Genomic DNA, 21,352 nt, shown 5'->3' with positions numbered 1-21,352 from the left:
TGTTTATGGGGAGCTTCTCCCATTCATGAGGGGCAACTTGGGTGCTTGTTTGAAAATTTAACAGATGGGCGATGGAACTGGGCTGAACAGAGGCAGGAGTTGACAGCTTGACAGTGAATGAGAGAAGATAAGTAGGATGGGGATAGGCCATGAAGGGCCTCGAAAGTGAAGCCAAGTAGCTGATGTGATCAAGAACGGGGAGCTAGAGGAAGAAAGCAAAGGGAAGGGTAACATGATCAAAGCAACAGGCTAGGAAAATGATCGTCGCAGCAGCATTCTGAATCCACTCGTCAAGACCAGAGAAAAGAGGATGGTGCAGTAATTGAGATACGAGATGATGGGAACCTGGGTCTGTTTAGATATTAAACTCTTTGGAGCAGGAACTGTCTCTTACTCAATGTTTGTACAGTGCCCCAATCTCAGCCAGGTCCTGGAAGCACTACCATAATACAAATAACAACCATAATAAAGTTTTTACTGACTGGAAGGTGGTTCGAATTTTGGCATCTATATTTCATATGCCATGGGGAATATTCCAGTGGGATAGATAGATACTGCTTATATTTATATAATTTTCCATTGAGTGACCAAGCTTCCATTTATAATCATTGCTTTTTTATTCTTGTTTTTTGTAGATGTGCTGTGTCCAAATGTCCATGTGGAAGGAGATCGATTTAAACACACCAATGGAGAGACTGATGAAATCCCAGGTAATCCCAGAGACCTCTCTTCTGCAGTGCCTCTGTGAATTTTAATAACATAATAGTGTAGGTCCTACTGAAATGTTCTGACTTTGTCATGGTTTCCCTGCCTCTTGGCATTTCCTTAATGTAACATATATCCAGTGATATATAGATATATATAGATATAGATATATTGGAAGCAGCAATGCTGGAAGAGACCTATTAGTTGACTCATTTGCTATGGAGTGAGTATAGTTGATTTAGGGAATAGCAGGGCTAGTGACATTACAGCTTTTCTGGGAGTTCTGGTATCTCTTTTCAGCCAGCTGTGGGACTGATTCTGTCACAGGTGAGCATAATTTATACGTCCTTTATAGCTTACCCGTGGTGTCATGAACTCCTGTAATTGAAAACTGGGCCATCAGGAGAATTCCTGGAATGTTTCTGTCTAAACCAAGAAGTCTGGTCACAGCTTTGGAGGCCACTAGCATGGGCTGAAGTTGGAGGTGGCATGGGGGGAAGGGTACAGGATTTGACAGCCCCGGTAGTCATTGATGCTCATTTCATCTGAGGATTCCTATTGGAGAGGTGTCAGCTCAGACTGTGCCATTTTCAGGCTGCTTGTATCCATAATGGTGGGGTTTCGGCTAGACCTCTGTCAACACAGGGTGACAGCATCCTTCCTGTTCTGTGGACTCCTCTAGAAGGGAATTCCCCATACATCTGTTCTGGCATGAATTTTAAATTTGACAGGGCTCTATTCTGGCACCCGCGCTGGCATTGTCTCTGCCAGTACCCCCACTGATACTAAATTAGACTGTTCCCAGTGTAAGATATTGCTTATAATGAGCCAGAGGATTAGCACCCGTCCCCTATGTAGTATCAGCTGGATAATCCATCCCAACACACAGGTTTTGTAAATGGCAGCACATGTCCTTCAGTATGTATCTGACTGGTATGGTGGGTCTCTTGTTTAATAAAACTCACCCTTCCCTTTCATGACTTTTCAATGTTGAGCACTGAAAAAGTGAAACATCCCTTTTATCTATCACTTTGGGCTCATTGCAGTAGTTCCCAGGTAAAATGAAGTTGGTTTTCAATGTTAACTCTCCTTTTGCTCATCTCTCTCTGACTGGCAGTAAATCAGTATCTCGCATTTCCACTTCACCGATGACAGATGACTTAGTTCTTCCAGCCAGATTGATAGCACAGGACAGTCATTTACTAGGTCAATATTTATCTCCTAAATCTAAAGTTAAAAGGTTGTCAATACTGTATAGTGACTTCACAACCGGATTGTTAAAGTCAGGGATTACAGCAATTTCTAGCTCTTTTCCTAATACAAGGTAATTCTTAGAAGTTACTAGACAGCTTTTCATGCTCTGAAGCCACAAGGATTCCTTGCTTTTACTGTGATTCAAGAGAGGGGACATTACTGGACTAATAACGTTCCAGCACTGGGCTAGGGGTCACTGTGCTGTTGGAGGCAGATTAGACGTAAGCAGGGTGGATAAAAATCAGTGATTTAAAAAAATCCAATCTGATTTTTATTTAAATTAAATACATTTTTTCCTTTTAAAAAGCAACCCATTTAAAATTAAATTTTGAAATTCTGACAGCACAAGTTAAGGCCTAAACTTGTATTAAAAATCATTGAAATGAAATAAAAATAATAATATTCAAGCAGTATATGTTTGCTGCCACATTTTAAAGAAAGTCAGATCAGGGAACTAGAGGAAGTCACTGGCTAAGCACCAGGAACCCGAGCTTGTTGAAATGCTAAACCAGCTTTTCACAGCAGGGGTCATAGGTGCTGGAGCTAGGGGTGCTGGAGCTAGGGGTGCTGGAGGTGCTACCACAACTCCTGGCTTGAAGTGGTTTCCATCAGATACAGGGTTTACAGTTTGGTTCAATGGCTCTCAGCACTGCCACTATAAAAATTGTTCCAGCACCCCTGGCAGAGGTCTCTTCTGTAGGTGCAGACTGAACATTTTCTTCATTTCAGTTTATTCAACTAGTCCAGTGAAATTACTAGTTCATTTGAAGTTGAGAAACAAATTGGGATGGAAAAGGCAGCAAAGTTTGTTTTCCTCTTCCAATATCTGAATAAAACTGAGTGTGAAAGGAGAGCTACTGGTTCTAAAATCTTGAAGGACGTGGTGACAACAATCAGATCAGTTCACTAACTTCCTTTGTTTAATTCATAAATAAATGCAGAACATGTTTTGATAATTTTTTTTTCACTTTTGTATCTATCACATTTAAGGTCGTTTTATTTAACTAATAAAAACACATTGAAAATGCTTTTTGTGCGTTTTAATTGAATTCCAAATTTCCATCAAAAGGCAGCTTGACCCAGATCATGACTAAAAAGATAATCATCTTCTAGTAAATAAGAAATACATTTAACATTTTCTAACACAATAAAAAATTTAAAAATTAACAATCGGAATAAATGTATGTTAATCTATAAAACTACTTAAATAAATGTGTATAGCCATAGTGGTGTCATGTATCAGGGGGTAGCCCTGTTAGTGTGTGTCCACAAAAACAACAAGGAGTCCGGTGGCACCTTAAGGGCTAACAGATTTATTTGGGCATAAGCTTTCGTGGGTAAAAAACCCACTTCTTCAGATGCATGGAGTGAAAGTTACAGATGCAGGCATTATATAATGATACATGAAGAGAAGGGAGTACTCCTGAAGAAGTGAGGCTTTTTACCCATGAAAGCTTAAGCCCAAATAAATCTGTTAGTCTTTAAGGTGCCACCGGACTCCTTGTGGTTTTTATAGCCATAGTGTGTCCTTCTGGCTAGCAGATAGTAACAATTTGTACCAACCAATGAGAATCAACTTTTCTTTAGGAAAATAACTAAAAATTACAAATGCAAAACAAGATTAAAGTCTATTTAAATCAAAGTTTCCTGCCTGCGGATTTAAATCAATCCACCCAGGACATAAGACGAATGTGCTGTCCTTACTGGTCATTAAGGATCCCCTAGCAATTTTTGCAAGATTAGAGTGCAAGCCCTAGCGTCCTGCACAAACATCAATGTCAAAAACAACATCCTGCCTTCCAAAACTACCCTGGCAGATTTCGTGGCTGTGGTATTCTTTATTTCCTCTTCTGAACTATTGTATGGTGTTGCTGTTGTATCCTATGGATGATTGTGTTTCAGTGGGGTACAGTCCACCAGATCTCTCACACTTATGAGAGAATGCCAGCTCTAGCATCTCTGCAGAATTCAACCATGGTAGAATGGCCTAGGGAAAGAGACTGCCTCTTTGGTAACCAGATCCCAAATTGTTTAGGGCTTTGTAAGCAGGGCCGGCGCAACCCATTAGGTGATCTAGGCGGACGCCTAGGGCGCTGACATTTGGGGAGCGGTGACCGTGGCGGCCGAACATCCGGCTGCCATGGTCGTCGTCGGTATTTTGGGGGCGGGACCTTCCGCCGCCTCTGTCGGGGGTGCCATTTTGGGGGCGGGACCTTCCGCTGCCTAGGGCGCCAAAATGGCTACCGGCGCTCCTGTTTGTAGGTTAACATCAGCACCTTGCATTCCATCTGGAAAATTATCGGCAGCCAGTGCTGATCCTGGTGTAATGTGCTTAAGAAAGCCACATTCTGAACTAACTTCAGCTTCGGAAGGGTCCCAAAGTGCAGCCCCACACAGAGAACATTACAACAAATCTAACTCTGAGGTGACAAAGGCCCTGTATAACTGTACTAAAGCACAACACCTCTGCCTTCCCTTCTGTCTCTGGTATGTGCAGGTGTGTGGGAGGGGAGTAATGGAATTAAGGAGGAGGAGGATGGAAACAAATGCATTTTGGGAATTTTTTATCATCTTTTTATTGCACATTGCACTCTTAGTAAGTGCATAGGACAACACATACAACTGTTGCACAGAACACCATCAACGGCAGGCCTGAAAGGTAGACCCATAACAATGCATTATGCAGTGACCTCACGTCTTTAACGAACTTAAGTGTCTGTGATCCAATAAACTGAGGGGAAACAGAGATTTGTCTGAGCACAGGAACAGCAGGTCATGATTCAGTGTGAAATCCCAACAGATCAACCTACCCCAATGGCTGTGGGGTGCGGGACTTGGAAAAGAGATCAGGCCAGTTACGTTTAAATCAGGGGTCTCAAACTCAATTTACCTTAGAGCCAGGGCCAGTCCTCAAATCCTCCCAGTAGGCCAATAATTTCACTGAAGATGGTGTTCAGAAAAGAAAACGTTTATATTGTATTTTTTATTTTGAATTTCTTAGAAATAATAAAACTGTCATACAACTTTATACAATTCTTCGCCTGCCAGAGAGTTTTTAGTGTTTGCCAGACACCTGGCAATGCTTCAGTTCTGTCAGTTTGTTGATGTTTGGCCTCAGTGACTGAGCAATTGAAACCTTCAGGATTGCAGCAAGGTGTGCATCAGATAGTTGTGTTCGGTATTTTGACTTGTTTATATTCATCGTTGAACAGAGTGACGCTGCCTCCATGGCTGACTCTGCCCGGCAACTAATGATAGTATCTCTGTTCCTCTTCCCCAGCTAATGGGAATTGCGGGGGGAGGCACCTGCAGTAGACATTGCCAGCAGCGTGTCTGCCTGTGTCTCTCCCCCGCAGGCTGCAGTGGGGAGGTTCTCGGGCCACAGATGGCCTGTGGGCCAGGACTTTGAGACCCCTGGTTTCAATGATGATAATTTTTTGCAGCAGCATTCAATGAAGGCTGCCATACAAACAAACAGGATAAGATGAGGGAAGGTAACAAACAAAGGAAAGCAGTGAGAGAAACTGGAGACGATACACCACTGCTGTTTAACAGAGCACAGTAACCGCTCATGACACTTGTTTGAAGTCATAGAATATCAGAGTTGGAAGGGACCTCAGGAGGTCATTTAGTCCAACCCCCTGCTCAAAGCAGGACCAATCCCCAGACAGATTTTTGCCCCAGATCCCTAAACAGCCCCCTCAAGGATTGAACTCACAACCCTGGGTTTAGCAGGCCAATGCTCAAACCACTGAGCTATCCCCCCCAATTTCTTTACTTTAGTCCAGGAAGTAAAGAAGACAGGCATGATAGAAAATGCAACGGGCATTTAGGAAAAAGGAATGGGCTCAGATCAGGACACTAGGGCAAACATCTATTACAGTATGTGTCAAGGGATTTAACAGCACTTCGTATTTTTTAGGCAATGTATAAACATGAAACAATTCGCACACCATCCCTGTGCGGTGGATACGTAGTGTTCTTATTTTACAGAGAGGGAAACGGAGACAAGAGAGCTTATGTGACTTGTCCTAAGTTGTTAGAGTCAAAAGTGAAATTTTGGAATTCCCGACTGTCATACTCAGTCCATCTAAATATTGCCTAGCCCTGACCCTGTTTCCTTGGGGCATCTGACAGAGTCACAGCCTAGGGAGGCATAGCTCCCTGCCACACACAGCAACTTTGTGATGTAATATGATGACATGGCTCTGGCCCATTATGATGCATCATCATCATCATCATATCACAACACACTGGCACATGCAACCGATCTTACCAAATGAAGGGGCTTCTTGCAGCTCCAAAACTTGGTTTTGGACCATTTAATATAGTCTAAGTTGGCCTGCAGGATACTGGATCAGCCCAATGAAATCTGAAAGTGAAAGCTGAAGCTAGACAAATTCACAGTGGAAATAAGGTACCGTATACATTTTTAACAGTGGGGATAATTAATAATTGGAGTAATTTACCAAGGTTTGTGGCTTTTAAAATCAAGATTGGATGTTTTTTTAAAAGATATGCTCTCTATAGCCTTACAGATATATGGGTGAATTAATTGATTACTGATTAATCTCTTAGGGCTCTCAACATTTCTCTTTCTCATCCCCACCCCAAATGCTATAAAAACTCTACAGCCCACCTGTGCCAAAACAACTGTTTTTCTGCATATAAAACTCAGGGCTGGTGTTAGGGGACAGCAAGCAGGGCAGTTGCCCATGACCCCACACCACAGGGAGCCCCGCAAAGGTAAGTTGCTGGGACTTCAGCCCCACCACAGTGGCCTTAAGCTTTGGCTTTCTGCCCTGGTCCCCAGACAGTTTAACGCTGGCAATGCTTCATGGACCCCCTGAAACCTGCTCGCAGCCCCCCCCCCCCCCCCAGGGAGCCACAGATCCCCCCCCAGGGTTCCCTGGTTGAGAACCAATGTCTTAGATTGCATTGGTTAAAGATTTAGTCTCCTTAGAGTTACAGCAGCAAATTAGTTTTAAGAGACCCTAAGAGCAAATGAGAAACAATTCCTGTTTATTACGGTTTCCCTTATTAACAAATTCACTAAGCAGATAAAAAGAATCCAACAAATACTAAAAATACAGCAGCAGATAGAGAGAGAGTGTGAGGTGTTTAACCCTATGACCGGTGTCACACTCATCTCCTGCTGGGAGACCCCTCTCTCTTCCCCCCGCAGTGTCAGTCATTATTCTCCTCATCATCTTCATCATCCATGGTTGTCATCCTGGCATGTCCCCGGGCGTTTCTTCCCCCTAGCATGCAGGCCGGGCAACACCTTTTATTCTGAGAAACACTTATGCCTACTAAGGCTCATACGTATGCATAAGGGTGTCAACTCCTTTTTCCTTACCTGTACTTCCACACCCCATGAATTTTGGGATGCTTTTCTTTTCATAGGTTGTGCTCTTTGTTCCCCTTATTCTCATTAGCATCTACATATGCATGTCCCCACGGTAACCTGAGGTGACAGCAGAATTTCTCATGATGTTACGATTGAGTGACTTGCAGTCTAGACAGGTATATTGTGGCATATTTTCCCAACCATCACCCATTGGCATATTCTTTACAGTAATCTTGTAACTTTACTGTTACAGGGTCATTCCTGGGTCACCTACTTATGTCACCCTCTTTAGGCCCAAAGACTAACATGGCTAAGATGAAATCTTACAGACTTCAGCATAAAAACTTTGCATTATGGCCTTACTTTGCTTATATACTTAATACACACTCATCACTTATAAATGCTTGTCAACCTTATTCTCATCTGATCCTATCCTGCTTAAACCTATCCATCATACATTAATTAATTACACTTATCCACAACAATAAATGCTCAACTAAATTCTTAAGAGATAATTGGCTGCTTTCAGTTCACACAGGAATTCTTTTGATAAAGTTCTATGTTCTGTGTTATATAAGAGGTCACCGGAGGAGCTCTGCAAAGCAATTAATCAAATGAAGAACAATAAAGCACCAGGTCCTGATGACGTACCAGCTGAAGGACTCAAAGTGGGGGGAGAAACACTAACTAGCTTCATTTCCTGCTCCTCAAAATCTGGCGCACCAAAGAAATCCCCGCTGACTTACGGAACACTAACATTGTCACCATTTTCAAAAAGGGAGACAGGGCCAACTGTGGCAACTATCGAGGCATTGCTCTCCTCTCCATTGCTGGGAAGATTCTTGCTAGAACCTTACTGAATCGCCTGCTCCCTGTTGCAGAGGAAGTACGTCTAGAGTCCCAGCGCGGCTTCAGACCATCAGGAGGTACCACTGACATGATTTTCACAGCCAGGCAGATTCAGGAAAAATGTCAAGAACAACACCTGGAGCTGAATATGGCCTTTATCGATCTGACCAAAGCCTTCGACGCTGTCAACCGTGAGGCTCTGTGGAAAATCATGTCAAAGTTTGGCTGCCCAAGCAAATGTATCACCATTGTAAGACTCCTCCACAATCAGATGACTGCCTCCATCCTGTGCAGTGGCTCTACCTCTGAGCCCTTTGTCATCTGAACTGGCATGAAACAAGGTTGTGTAATGGCATCCATGCTTTTCTCCATTTTCTTAGCAGCTATGAAAACATTAACCCCAAACCGTCTACCACAGGGCATTGGCATCCCATATCAGACTGACGGCAACCTCTTCAACCTTTCTCGTCCCTGTGCCAGAACTAAAGTAATATCGGCAACAATAACCAAACTCCAGTACGCAGATGATTCTCCTGTAGTTGCACACTCAAAGGAGGATCCACAAACAGCCCTTAGTTGCTTTTCTGAAGCTTACAAAAGTCTAGGGCTAAATCTGAACATCGGCAAAACAAAAGTTCTCCACTGGCCAGCTCCCGGTCAAGGAAAATCTATATCGACAAAGAAGAGCTGGAAAATGTAGAACACTTTGCCTATTTTGGCAGCCATCTCTCACAGAGGGCAGACATAGATGTCGAGATTCAGCACAAAATTCACTGTGCCAGCCTTGGCTTTGGCAGACTGTCTCTCCGGGTGTTCAGCCATCACAACATCAGAAAACACACTAGACTTTTAATTTATAAAACTGTGGTAATCCCAACTCTCCTCTATGGCTGTGAGACTTGGGTGACCTATAGAAAGCACCTGAAAAATCTGGAACACCAGCACCAGCACTTTCTTCGGAAGATCCTCAACATAAAGTGGGAGGATCGTTGCAGTAATGTCAGTGTCCTCACAGATGCCAACATGTTCAGTGTTGAGTCCCTGATTATCCAGCACCAGCTGAGGTGCACCTGCCTGATGCGTGTACAGCAATTGTTTTGGTAAGCGTACAACTTACCGAAGGAGAAGAGAAACAGGAAGGCCAAAAGAAACACTTTAAAGACATTCTCAAGATAAACATCAAGAGATGTGGCATCGACACCACACACCGGGGGACAGTCGCCCAGGATAAGGTTAACTGGTGAAGACTTGTCAGAGAAGCAATGTTCTCTTTTGTGAGAACTCAGTTTTTCTCCGACACTTTTGAGGAAAATCGCCTTGCCCTGGCCTCAGAAAGACACCAGAAAAGAAAGGACAGGCGACTGTCATGCAGCAATTGTGGCCCAACCCTGGCTTCCAAAGCCACCTGCAATGTTTGCTAACAAGCCTGCGGCTCAAGGATCGGACTCCTCAGTTACCAAAGGACTCATAAAAAATAAAACCCGTGAAAGTAATCATCTTCGACCTCGAGGGATTACCGCCGCAGCTGCCGATGACAAGAGGTCAGGCTAGATGATCAGATTGGCACCCTAGGAATTTAGGAATCTATGACATCTGGACAGTCTAGAGAAAAAAAAATTGGGTTAAATAACAGTCCCAAGAATTAGCCACATTTTGGAGGAAACAGTCCTGAACTAAGTGATCATATGCTGGCCAGCAAGGGCAATCTGCAAGGGAAGAGAAGATACATGCGCCTGAATACCAAAGATCCCAATGGCATTTTAAGAATTAATTAACCCCAATTCCTGTGTAAGTGAAAGCACTCTGTGCTGTAGTGGCATTGCAGAGGACCATCCAGGCTGTCAGCTTTCTGGATTGTACTCTAGTACTGACCACAGCAGCCTAATTGGAGACTCTCTTCCCCACAACTGAAATCCCTGGGCACAAACAAGCCAAACACCGTGTATTGTAATCTCCACTTATTTATAACTCAGTAAAGGATGTTTGGGCGTTGTGCTGCAGAAGCAATACAAGACGGTAAACCCAGTAGCCTACAATTACAGACAGCGATGGCTGGGATTGACTGTCAGCGCTTCTCTGGTGTCCAGTGGTCAGCAGCATAGGGTTTGAATTCCAAAGATGCCAGTGACTCACCAGCTAATTATAATATTACTCAAACTATTTATATTTGACACTGCAACATGCCCTGGAAGCCGGGAAGAGGAGCATGCATACCAGGGCTCCTTGAGGAGAAAAGCCACAGCTGGCTGATGCAAAGTTGACTGCAGTGCAACGTTGTTCATCTCATTGTTCAGGGGGTCCTGGTGTGACATCTGTTTTTACCCGCCCTTTGCACTCCGCATTGGAAATTGCCGATATCCTAGTCGTCTTAGGCAATCCCCTGGGGAGGCAAGTGGGATACACTAGAATAGCGATGGAGGTCTGTAACAGATCCCTGGCTGCAGAGAGTCGATGCACAAACACAATGGTTGGCAGCTACACCACACACATGTGGCAAGGAGGTAGCTAGCAATTTATATAGGCACTGTCCAGTCTGTTTCCCCTTCCCTCTCCCCACCCACTGTTATACCTATAATAGGTCATGGTAGACGGTGTGTCGCACCAGATGTGATCACTAACCACTTATTTACTAACCCGTAGCTGATCAGAATATTCCAGCGTAAAACTTGGAATGTAAAGAGCTTTGAAGTGATAGGATGGATCTCCACCAGATTTGCCAACATTTGGGGACCTCTCCTCTCCTGAAAACCATGCGAGGTAGGGAAATAATAGTCACATTTTACAGATGAGGCAACTGAGGCACAAATGCAACATCCCCAAAATCACACAGTGAAGCAGGGTGTGTCTAGACTGCCGTCATTGGGTGTAATTGCAGCTTGAGCCGACACACCTGCTCAGGCCCCGGAACGGTGAAGCTGCAGCAGCACGAACATCAGTCCAGGCTGTTCAAACCTACCCAGAACCCTGGGTAATTACCACGGCTTCACTGCTCTAGATACAAGCTAGCTTGGATAGGTCATTCTGAGAAGCAGTCGCACCCAGGGACTGGAGTCTAGCCATACCCTAAGTGACACAGCTGCAACTGCCAGGTTCTTACTTTCCCTCCCCCTGCCCCCCTGGGTCCAATTGTGCAAACTTTACTTACATTGATGACTTCAATGGGACTACTTACCTGAGTGAGGGCTTACCAATGTGGGTAAAGATTATCTAACTGGACCCTTAGTATGCATCAGTGTCATATACAGATAGGCAGCAGGAAAGCAACACTCAAAGACACTCATAAACAAGGGGAATTAGTATTGCAGTTACTTATGTGCCTGCTAGGTTTGAATTCATTGTCCCGGAAGGAACCCCAGTATGTTTAATAATAGAATCCCAGGGTTGGAAGGGACTCAGGAGGTCATCTAGTCCAACCCCCTGCTCAAAGCAGGACCAATCCCCAGACAGATTTTTGCTCCAGATCCCTAAATGGCCCCCTCAAGGACTGAACTCACAACCCTGAGTTTAGCAGGCCAATGCTCAAACCACTGAGCTATCCCTCCTCCCAAATTGCAGGCGGGGAGTCAGAAAAAGGAACAGTGACCTGTTTCCGCCCGGTTTCAAACCAGTGACATTGTGCGTGTGAGGTGAACGTGATCACGACTACACTACAGGGCTTTTGAATAGTAGCTCAGAGTACATGAAAGGAGGTCTGCTGGTAGTGGCAACTGAATCCCAGCACTGCATGGATTCCAATTCTTTATTCAGACACAAGGAATGCATCAACTATCCAGGGATATTCACACTACATCAGTATTCAGGTCTACGTGGATAGTAAAAAAAACCAAAAAACTATTTCCTGGAAACCAACTGTAATTGCATACTAACAAACCAAACACATCCATGTCTTCACCTGGGCTTGGCTAGGTGCTGGGCCCATGTAATGAAAAGTGAAAGCAGGTATTCCCAGAGATAAATTAGATTGGCCAGTGTGAATGGCTTTCATATGACCTGCTTCATTGTATCGTTACATGACAGGATTACCGCTAACGTAATCCTGATGTGTCCATCATCCTGATATCTCAGAACCAACAAAACTAAAGCAAACACTCTAGTTCGAAAGAGTGCGTTCTTCACCCTTTCTCATGTTAGCCTTACCCAAAGCCTATTGAAGTTATTGGGAGTCTTTCCACTGACTTCAGTGGGCTTTGGATTAGGTCTGTTATGAAACATAGTACTCCTGGAGCTTTCTGTGTAGCAGTGTTTCTCTACACCACAAGCAATCAGATCCTATGAAGCTAGGCCCCAAAATGTAGCTTTTCTCAAACACCCTCAATAGTCACTTATTGAAAACAAACAATATAAATATAAAATAAGTCATGCAAGAAAACACCAGAGACTGTGGCTATGGGTGCAGAATTCCTTGATTCCGCACCTTTGCTTTGTCTACCTGCAAAAAACTCCACCCAATCTGCTACTCTTCTTTGGCTGTCTCCGTTACTCTGCCTGCATGCCCTCCACACCAAAAAGAGAGGTTTTTTCCCAAATTGTCACATTAATATTGCGATACGTGTGTATGCTATAGCGCCATCTATCTGACTTTTAAGGGAATTCAAACCACCACAAATCTAATGGAATCCAAACCACGCTTTTAAACTATAGAAACTAATTAAAATTGGCATCTACTGTAAATAGTTCTGGTAAGTTCAACCGGCACAAGCTTATCTGACCTACAAGAACATCAAAGAAATAACCAACTCCTGTTTAATCTTGTTCCACTGGAGCAGGAAAGAAGCAGAAAGGAGGTTAGCGGCATCAAGCCAAATGTCCATCATTCAGAAAATGCAGAATGCCCTCAACGTAGAAAAGCCTTTTGTGACAAGGGAAAGAGTTGCATGTTAAAACCAACTTTGAATGTGGCTCAATATACCACTAGCAACCGCCTGAAAACTGAGGGGTAAATGAATAAGAGAGAATGAATAGGCTGAAAGAGATAAATAGACCAATACAATAAATAGAATGGAGTGTTAGGAATATGGGATCAAGTGATGAAATATGCTGCCTTGGAAACAATTTTGTGGTCTTATTTCCTGTTGTTACAGAAAGCTGGCTATTCCATTAAAGCAGCCCTTTCCTCTATATTGTATGATTCTCTGGCTCCATCTCTTCTCCGTTACCTGTTTGCTCATGGCTTTGAATCCTGCTTTTCTTATACTGTCTCTTCAGACTCAGCTGCTCACTGCTTTTGCTTTCTCCTCATTTGTCCAGCACCATTCTCTCCACTTTTATCTGCTGGTGCTACAGATCTGCCTTTCCCTCTCTTTTGCTGAGGCTTCAGGCAGATGATCTAGAAGAACAGGCTTCAGCGAATGAGCATCTCCAGTTTAGAGAGACGGAGATAAACAGGTCATCTTCTGGGCATACATTAGCGATAGGCCTCAGCCAGAATTACTGATTCTCACATTCCCATATTTGCTGACGCTGGAATTCAGCTCAAACTCCAGACTTTCTAGTTGTAGTTTGGAGGTTGTTCTGCAATGGTAGGACCCCCTAATGTTTGCTGTGTGATACAGCAGAAAAAACAGAACATTCAATTGACCATAAACAAAAGGGAAACTAGCCCATCCAGTGCGTCTGATGAAGTGGGTATTCACCCATGAACGCTTATGCTCCAATACATCTGTTAGTCTTAAAGGTGCCACAGGACTCTCTGTGGCCCATCCAACTGCACCTTCCGACTGGAGGAAATAGTGCAAAGTAAACAATTAGTGTGAATGGTGGCTCCTGGTGATACAGATGAAGAATGTTTTAATATTGTTACAAACCTACGGCCATCTAAGTTCCTGCCTCCTTGTACCATGGGTGGGGAGTCCTTGTACAAAGTATTGAGACTACAGGACAGTAGCTTGCCTGATCCTTGTTTCTTACAGTAGGGTGGGATTTTAAAAAGTTCTCAGCATGAGCGTGACCCTCCCCCACTGAAGTCATTGGTAAAACTCCTTATGGCTTCAGTGGAAATAGAGTTAGGTCAGCTCGAAGCACATATGAAAACCCAATTGTAGTATGTATGGAAACAAGGGCAAGAGACAATTGGTTAATAGCAAGAGGCTATGTTAACGAATCCTAGTCTATAGTGCACTCCCCAGGCACTTACATCCTCTGGCTTTTATATAAGGAATTCAAATGTTAAAAAACCCCTTACAAGTTACTTGTAAATATCAGCAAATTGGTTTAAAAATGATTTATGCAAATTAGCTCTTTAAATGCTTTGCATGAAATGCCCTTGATTCCCCCCTCTCCCCCCCCCCCCACTCAAACGATGGCAACCCTAAATGGGGCCTATACTGTTTTGGGAGACAGTCAGAGAAGCTGCTGTTGGCTAAAGGTGCTGAATCAAAGTGCTTAGCTGGATTTCTGAAAGTGGAATTAATTATCGGTGTGAAGCGGCTGCTTTTTGCTGTCTTTGCTGAAGAGTTGAAATACTAGTGATAAAATAACTTGTGAATTCTGGGTGTTTGTCTGTCCTCTCAATTTGACAATTACTCCAGAAATAGAAGTTGCTTTTGACTGCCAGAAAGACATGGGGAAACTGAGGTACTGATCGGATAAGCAAATTGTCAGTGCTCAACATAACAGGGCACTTTCTGGACGGGAATAGATTTTAGGAGTTCCTAGTTCCATGCTCAATCCCCTGGAACACAGTACAGTGCCTGAATATAAACTTTTATTAATAAAACCCCCTCCAAATAACTGGAGAAATCTATATTTGCTAATTCTTGCATCTTCCTTGGTAGATTAATAGAAGTTCATCAGCAAAGAAGCATTGCAGTTGAGCAGTTCCAATCCTTCACACTCTGCAAATGAAGGAAGATAGTGACTGTGGGCCATGATTTAGGGTACTGTCAGGCTACATTTGGTCCTCAGACCACAGACTGGGCACCTCAGTTGTAAAAGGAAGTGCTCTTGAATATTACAACTAGGACAAAGTGAACGGTGCCCCGTGCCACAGTTTGGCTGCTTTCTTCCTGCAAGAGCTGAGTAAGACTGTGCTGTCTGCAGGGCCAGTGCAAGGATATTTCGCGCCCTAGGCAAAACTTCTACCTTGTGCCCCCCCCTCCACTATTTGGGGGGGGGGCTGGTCCCAGGCCTCTACGGGAGGGGGGGCTGGTCCCAGGCCTCCGTGGGGGGCGGGGGGCAGGGGGGCTGGCCACTTCCTGTGGGAAGTGGAGTGACCCGACCCCAGCCTGCTCCGCTCCCCTGGCTCCCAGCCGTGCCGCCGGCAAGTGTGGGGGGACAGTTCCCCCCTCCCCCCAAGCCTGGGAGCCAGGGGAGCGGAGCAGGCTGGGGCTGGGTCGCTCCACTTACCATGCGGTGAGTGCAGGGTCGGGCCTGGCTGCAGTCTTCAGGGGAGTGGGGGCAGGGCTGGGGCGGAGCGGGGCTGGGGCCATGGGGCCATGGGGCGGAGCAGGGGCCATGAGGCAGGGATAGGGAGCCCCCCCGCAACTGGTTCCCGCCCTGGGGTGCCTCCCTGCAGCAGTTCCCCACCCCCTCCACCCGGGGAGCCCCCCGTGCGGCAGCTCCCCGCCCCAGCTCACCTCCGCTCCGCCTTCTCCCCTGAGCATGCCGGCGCCGCTCCACTTCTCCCGCCTCCCAGGCTTGCTGAACCAATCAGCCATTTCGCGCGGCAAGCCTGAGAGAGGAGGAGAGTTAGAGCGGGGGCGGTGTGCTCAGGGGAGAAGGCGAAGCGGAGGTGAGCTGGGGTGGGGAGCAGTTCCCCTGCACGCCCCCCCGTTACTTGCTGCGGGTAGCCCTCCCTGCACTCCCCTGCTCCAGCTCACCACTCCACCGCCTCCCCTGAGGGCGCTTTTTGATGCCCCTAACCACTTGGCGCCCTAGGTGGCCGCCCAGTTCGCCTAGTGGTTGCACCGGCCCTGGCTGTCTGCATCCAGAGTAACGGGCTGCTTCCTGTAAAGAGTTATTACTGCAAATAAAGAGACATTGGGCTGATTTGATCAGTAGAGCAGCGCCTAAGAAATTACTTTCCTAGTCAAGTTTGTCATTGTGAAACAGAGCCTTTCTTTCAGGTCATTGTTCTCATGTTATTGGTCTGACCAGGGTACACTGCTTTTCATGAGACTGAATCAGGTTAGATGTTTTCAGTAGCCTCATGTTTTAGTGGCCATAATGAAGTAGGCTCCTGATGATCAAAGAGTATTATCCATCTCATTAGCTGCCAAATTTATAGCATTGCTGATTAAATGGCTCAGAGTCAGAAGCCATCCAGCTAATCACATCTGTGCTGATGGTGGCAAGCCACCAGTAATGTATCCATGCACTATGCTATGCAAGAATGGAGTATGCTTGCCTGTTCTACTCATGAAAAAGGTCAGAAAGCTAATAGATGTGTCTGAGAGCTGTATAATTCTCTTCCAGGACTTGGTTTGTGCCTGCTAAGAACAGCCCTACACCGCATGACTCATTCATCTCCAGAGGAAGCTCAAGGAAGCCAGGAGACACTTGCTGGCTCTCAAGGGAAGTTTCATACTTCTCCATCCCTCACCACTCTGGAGCCAGTTAATCCTGGTGTTTTGTAGAGCGGACCAGAGAGTTGTAGCTTGAGCGGAGGTCTGAACCTACAGCCCCAAGCTGTCCTCTCTCTGTCTCTGCACTGGATCTAGAGCCAGCAAAGGGATGGATTCATTCCAGAGTGCTTCCAGACACACAAAGTAAACAATCTGGGGAAGAAATTGAGAAAATATATATTTTTCTTCTTCATTTAAAAATTATCATAGGTGTTACATGTACCTGCAAAATTTTCATTTGAAAATGTGATGGGTCTCTTTAAAGGGGGGTTATGTAGCAAATGGATGGGTTAGTTAAAAATAAACCCCTTAATACCTGCTATTCCGATCTTAAACTTACCAATTTATTAGTTGAAAACTATGATGGGAAACCACACAGCAGAGCCTCCTTAAAAAAGCTTCATTCTTTTTGAAAGTTATACCCCACAGGATCTTTACTAATATGCTTTGAAGCACCATAAAAATATAATTTCAACTACGGTCGTCATGGTAAATGAACAAAGTATTTTTTGCTAAGCGAGATTGATTCTGTTTCACTGTTTGTTCATTTCCTCGTTAATTCTCCAAAATAAAAGTAATTCGCAATGCACCAATCTTTAGTGTGAATTTGTGAGATTCTGCAGTAATTTATCTGCATGCTGTACAATAACAAATTATGATCATTAGGTTCTATTTGCAAAGTAGCTTTAACAAGCTTGCTTATCTGCTTCATTGTATTATTTTATTAGCGTAAGCAGCTCTGATCCCGCTCTCTTTTAGGGATTTCAGCAAGATGAAGTGATTGATTGAATATGACACTTTGTTTGCATCGACTCTAACAGTTTGAAAGCCATAAACAATCCCTCAAGATAAGGATGGTTGCTTGAGTTGTCAGGGAAAGATTAAAGCATGTTTGGCATCTGAGGCTAATGATGGAAATACTTAGGAGGAAGTTTTCATCACCATCACTTGTACCTACATAGCAGAGCATTTCCTACATGGTTTGAAAAGTCTGGCAGCTGATGCTGAATTGGAATTGTGTAGCAGCTTTGGCAGTGATCCAACCTGCCCCTTCACAAATTAGCTTTTGTGGACAGCTAACAAGCTTCCTTGCCAATCAATGCGAGCCATTTCTCACAGACAACACTCGTGGTCCTTCCTCACGTCAGTATGTTTGGTGTAAATGAAAAATATGTGCTGCAGGGTGAAATGAGCTATCAGCAAGTTTGTATGGACAGGTCATGCTGGTTTTATATTACAGCCAGTAGGGAGCTTTCAAGTCCCTGGTTGTCTCTATTTGCTATAATTTATAGAAGCAATCATGGCTGATGACAGTATGTTAGAAGGTCTGTCAATGGAGTTGTCACCCAAGTGGTTATGGGATGAAGCCATGAGGCCCTGGAAGTATCTTAGCTGCCTTATTTAACCTCCTGATTGTCCAGTAGCAGAGTGGACAGGCGGGAAGGCTACTGAGAGCCAGGAAAACTCATGCAAGACAAAAGGATCAGCCATCTTGAAAAGGTGCCCCTCCCCCCCAACAACAGACAGCATATTTTAGGTTTATATTTTGCTGTCTCCTGCTACCTATAGCTCTGTCCTGGGTCTGGACTACACACAATTTTTGTTCTGATTTAACTACATTGGTTTAAAAACTGATGTCGTTAAATTGGTAGAAACACCTAGTGTACATTTATAATAATAAGCTATTCCAATATAAGCATGTCTAAATTGGTATAACTGCATCCACACAAAGGATTGCACCAATTTATCTATGTTGGATTGGTTCTAAACTAGTATATTGGTACAGAAATCGGGTGGAGACCAGCCCTTGGACTAATTGCTCTCCAATAAAAGGCTTCCCTAGATTTTATCTGTGCTGTTTATTTCTCCTCCTTAACTGTGTGACTCTCATGGATTAGTTGAATCTCATCTACTCCTAGGCGCTACGGGAATACAAATAATCATCATAAGTGCATGTAAAATGTCATTTTGATCTCTAAGGCACTTTTCAGTTTGATTTTTCTCTTCCTATGTGTTTATCACTCTGATTTTGGAGTAATTTGACAGACTAAATCATGCTGGAATTATGCGCAAACTTCTCCAAGTCGGAATTGGATCCATTTCTGAAGTGTGGCAGCCATGGTTGAACATAAACACCAGACCACAGTTTGAATGCTTGCCCCATTATTCTGCTGTTTGAACGGTAGCCTTATCACAGTCTTGTCTTTACCATTTACTTTGGGACAGGGTTTGACCTGGTGGATTTGTTCAGCGTGAAGGAAATTTTTGGAAGGAAAGAAAATGGAATTCAGAGTTCTTATGTACGACTTGGAAGCTTCCCCATCGTGCAGAAAACTGAGTAAGTTTCCTGATCTTCTTTTCACTTGAGCCTCTGATATCTGTGATTTAGTTCTTTTAAGTTAACCCAGAGTCTTAGCGGATGTCCCGAGGCAGTGCATCTATAGGAAATGCATAAAGGAGTTTCTGCTGGCTTTGAGTTGTCCATTCAACTCTGCTGGCAATGCCCTGTCACAAGCCACCCTGGAGCCTAGGTTCTAACCCCATTAATCACCCCTGTCTAAAATAAGCGTTTGGTGGCACTTTCACCGAGGTGTGTATTTGCTAACCGCAGGAGACTCATTCCCAGTGGATGTAGTTATCAGGCAGCTAATACAGTTTCTTAACCTCCTAAAAGAATGAACAGCAGTTAATCCTCTGTCAACATGGATTCAGTTCTCAGGGGCTTTTATAACATGAGGCTGCCAGCTGTGTCACAGTCCATCAAAATGGGCTCTCTTCAACCTGTCATATCAGTTCTGCTAGCATTAGCCTCGAGAAGAACGAGTGCATAATTTCATTGAGTACCTATGGAACAATGGATTGAATTGTCATTGTTAACTTTTTTTTTGCAGTAAATAGAAGTGTGATCATTTTAAACTTAATATTAAAAAATCAATATTCATTATTTTCCTTCTTCTGGACAAGAGTTATTTTTCTAATCTGTTTTGACTCTTCTCCTTGGCTCATTGCGTATTGGAAATACTTTGGCCATTTACATTTATTTGATTTCATAAGCTTGGTCATCCTGGAACCAACCTGGATTCATTCCCTCTCCACCACATCCCCTAAAAAAAAAAAAAAAAAAAAAAAGGTGAAAATATGACTACAGGAAAAAAGTTTAAAGTCTGCAAATTATGTCAAGTCTCAGGGCAAGTGAATTTAGGAATGGGGATAAATTCAGTGTACTAAATAAACCTTGGTCACTATGTGAAATGTATATATAATTGCTCTATGTATAATGGGACTGGACTAATTCTGTATGATTCAGGAAAATGAGAAAGGGATACAGAGTCTTTCACCTCTGCTGTGGCTTGTTTGTTTAAATCAGGGATAGGCAACCTATGGCACGCGTGCCAAAGACGGCACGCGAGCTGATTTTCAGTGGCACACACACTGCCCAGGTCCTGGCCACTGGTCTGGGGGGTGCTTGTATTTTAATTTAATTTTAAATGAAACTTCTTAAAGATTTTAAAATCCTTATTTACTTTACATACAACAATAGTTTAGTTATATATTATAGACTTACAGAAAGAGACCTTCTAAAAATGTTAAAATGTATTACCGGCACGCGAAACCTTAAATTAGAGTGAATAAATGAAGACTTGGCACACCACTTCTGAAAGGTTGCCGATCCCTGGTTTAAATCCTGCCTAAATTTGTCATGGTCCAGATTCAGCAGTCACTTAAGTACCTGCTTAGATTTAAGGGCATGAGTAATCACAGCCTTCTTTATCAAAGCACTTAAGCACGCAGGTTAAGTCTGACTTCAATAAGACTTAAGCAAGTCTTTTTTTGTATTCAAGCGGAGTGCCCTAAGGGTCGGTCCTGGGGCCAGTTTGGTTCAATATCTTCATTAATGATCTGGAGGATAGCGTGGACTGCACCCTCAGCAATTTTGCAGATGACACTGAACTGAGAGGAGTGGAAGATATGCTGGAGGGTAGGGAAAGGATACAGAGGGACCTAGACAAATTAAAGGATTGAGCCAAAAGAAATCTGATGAGGTTCAACAAGGACAAGTGCAAAGTCCTGCACTTAAGTTGGAAGGATCCCATGCACTCCTACAGACTGGGGACCGAGTGGTTAGGCAGCAGTTCTGCAGAAAAGGACCTAGGGGTCACAGTGGACGAGAAAAGCTGCATATGAGTCAGCAGTGTGCCCTTGTTGCCAAGAAGGCTAACAGCATTTTGGGCTGTATAAGTAGGAGCATTGCCAGCAGATCGAGGGATGTGATCATTCCCCTCTGTTCAACATCGATGAGGCCTCATCTGGAGTACTGTGTCCAGTTTTGGGCCCTACACTACAAGAAGGATGTGGAAAAATTGGAAAGAGTCCAGTGGAGGGCAACAAAAATGATTAGGGGGCTGGAGCACATGACTTCTGAGGAGAGGCTGAGGGAACCTGGATTGTTTAGTCTGCAGAAGAGAAGAATGAGGAGGGATTTGATAGCTGCTTTCAACTATCTGAAAGGGGGTTCCAAAGAGGACAGATCTAGACTGTTCTCAGTGGTACCAGATGAAAGAACAAGGAGTAATGGTCTCAAGTTGCAGTGGGGGAGGTTTAGGTTGGATATTAGGAAAAACATTTTCACTAG

At 44.1% G+C, this 21,352-nt stretch overlaps 1 protein-coding gene across 3 annotated transcripts in view; it reads left to right on the top strand.

Moving 5' to 3' along the window:
• Window positions 1-21,352, top strand: part of COL22A1 (collagen type XXII alpha 1 chain) — a 311,922-nt gene that overhangs the window by 99,684 nt on the left and 190,886 nt on the right. For all 3 annotated transcript variants that reach the window (XM_065586243.1, XM_024102639.3, XM_024102638.3), the window contains exons 4-5: window positions 636-710; window positions 18,946-19,057. In XM_065586243.1, the coding sequence (XP_065442315.1) occupies window positions 636-710; window positions 18,946-19,057 (187 nt within the window). The remainder of the gene's footprint in view (window positions 1-635; window positions 711-18,945; window positions 19,058-21,352) is intronic.

Source organism: Chrysemys picta, chromosome 2 (genome assembly GCF_011386835.1).
Source record: "Chrysemys picta bellii isolate R12L10 chromosome 2, ASM1138683v2, whole genome shotgun sequence".
NCBI classification, from domain to species: domain Eukaryota; kingdom Metazoa; phylum Chordata; order Testudines; family Emydidae; genus Chrysemys; species Chrysemys picta.
Note: the sequence above shows the minus strand (reverse complement) of the source record. Positions and strands in the feature narration are given on the sequence as shown.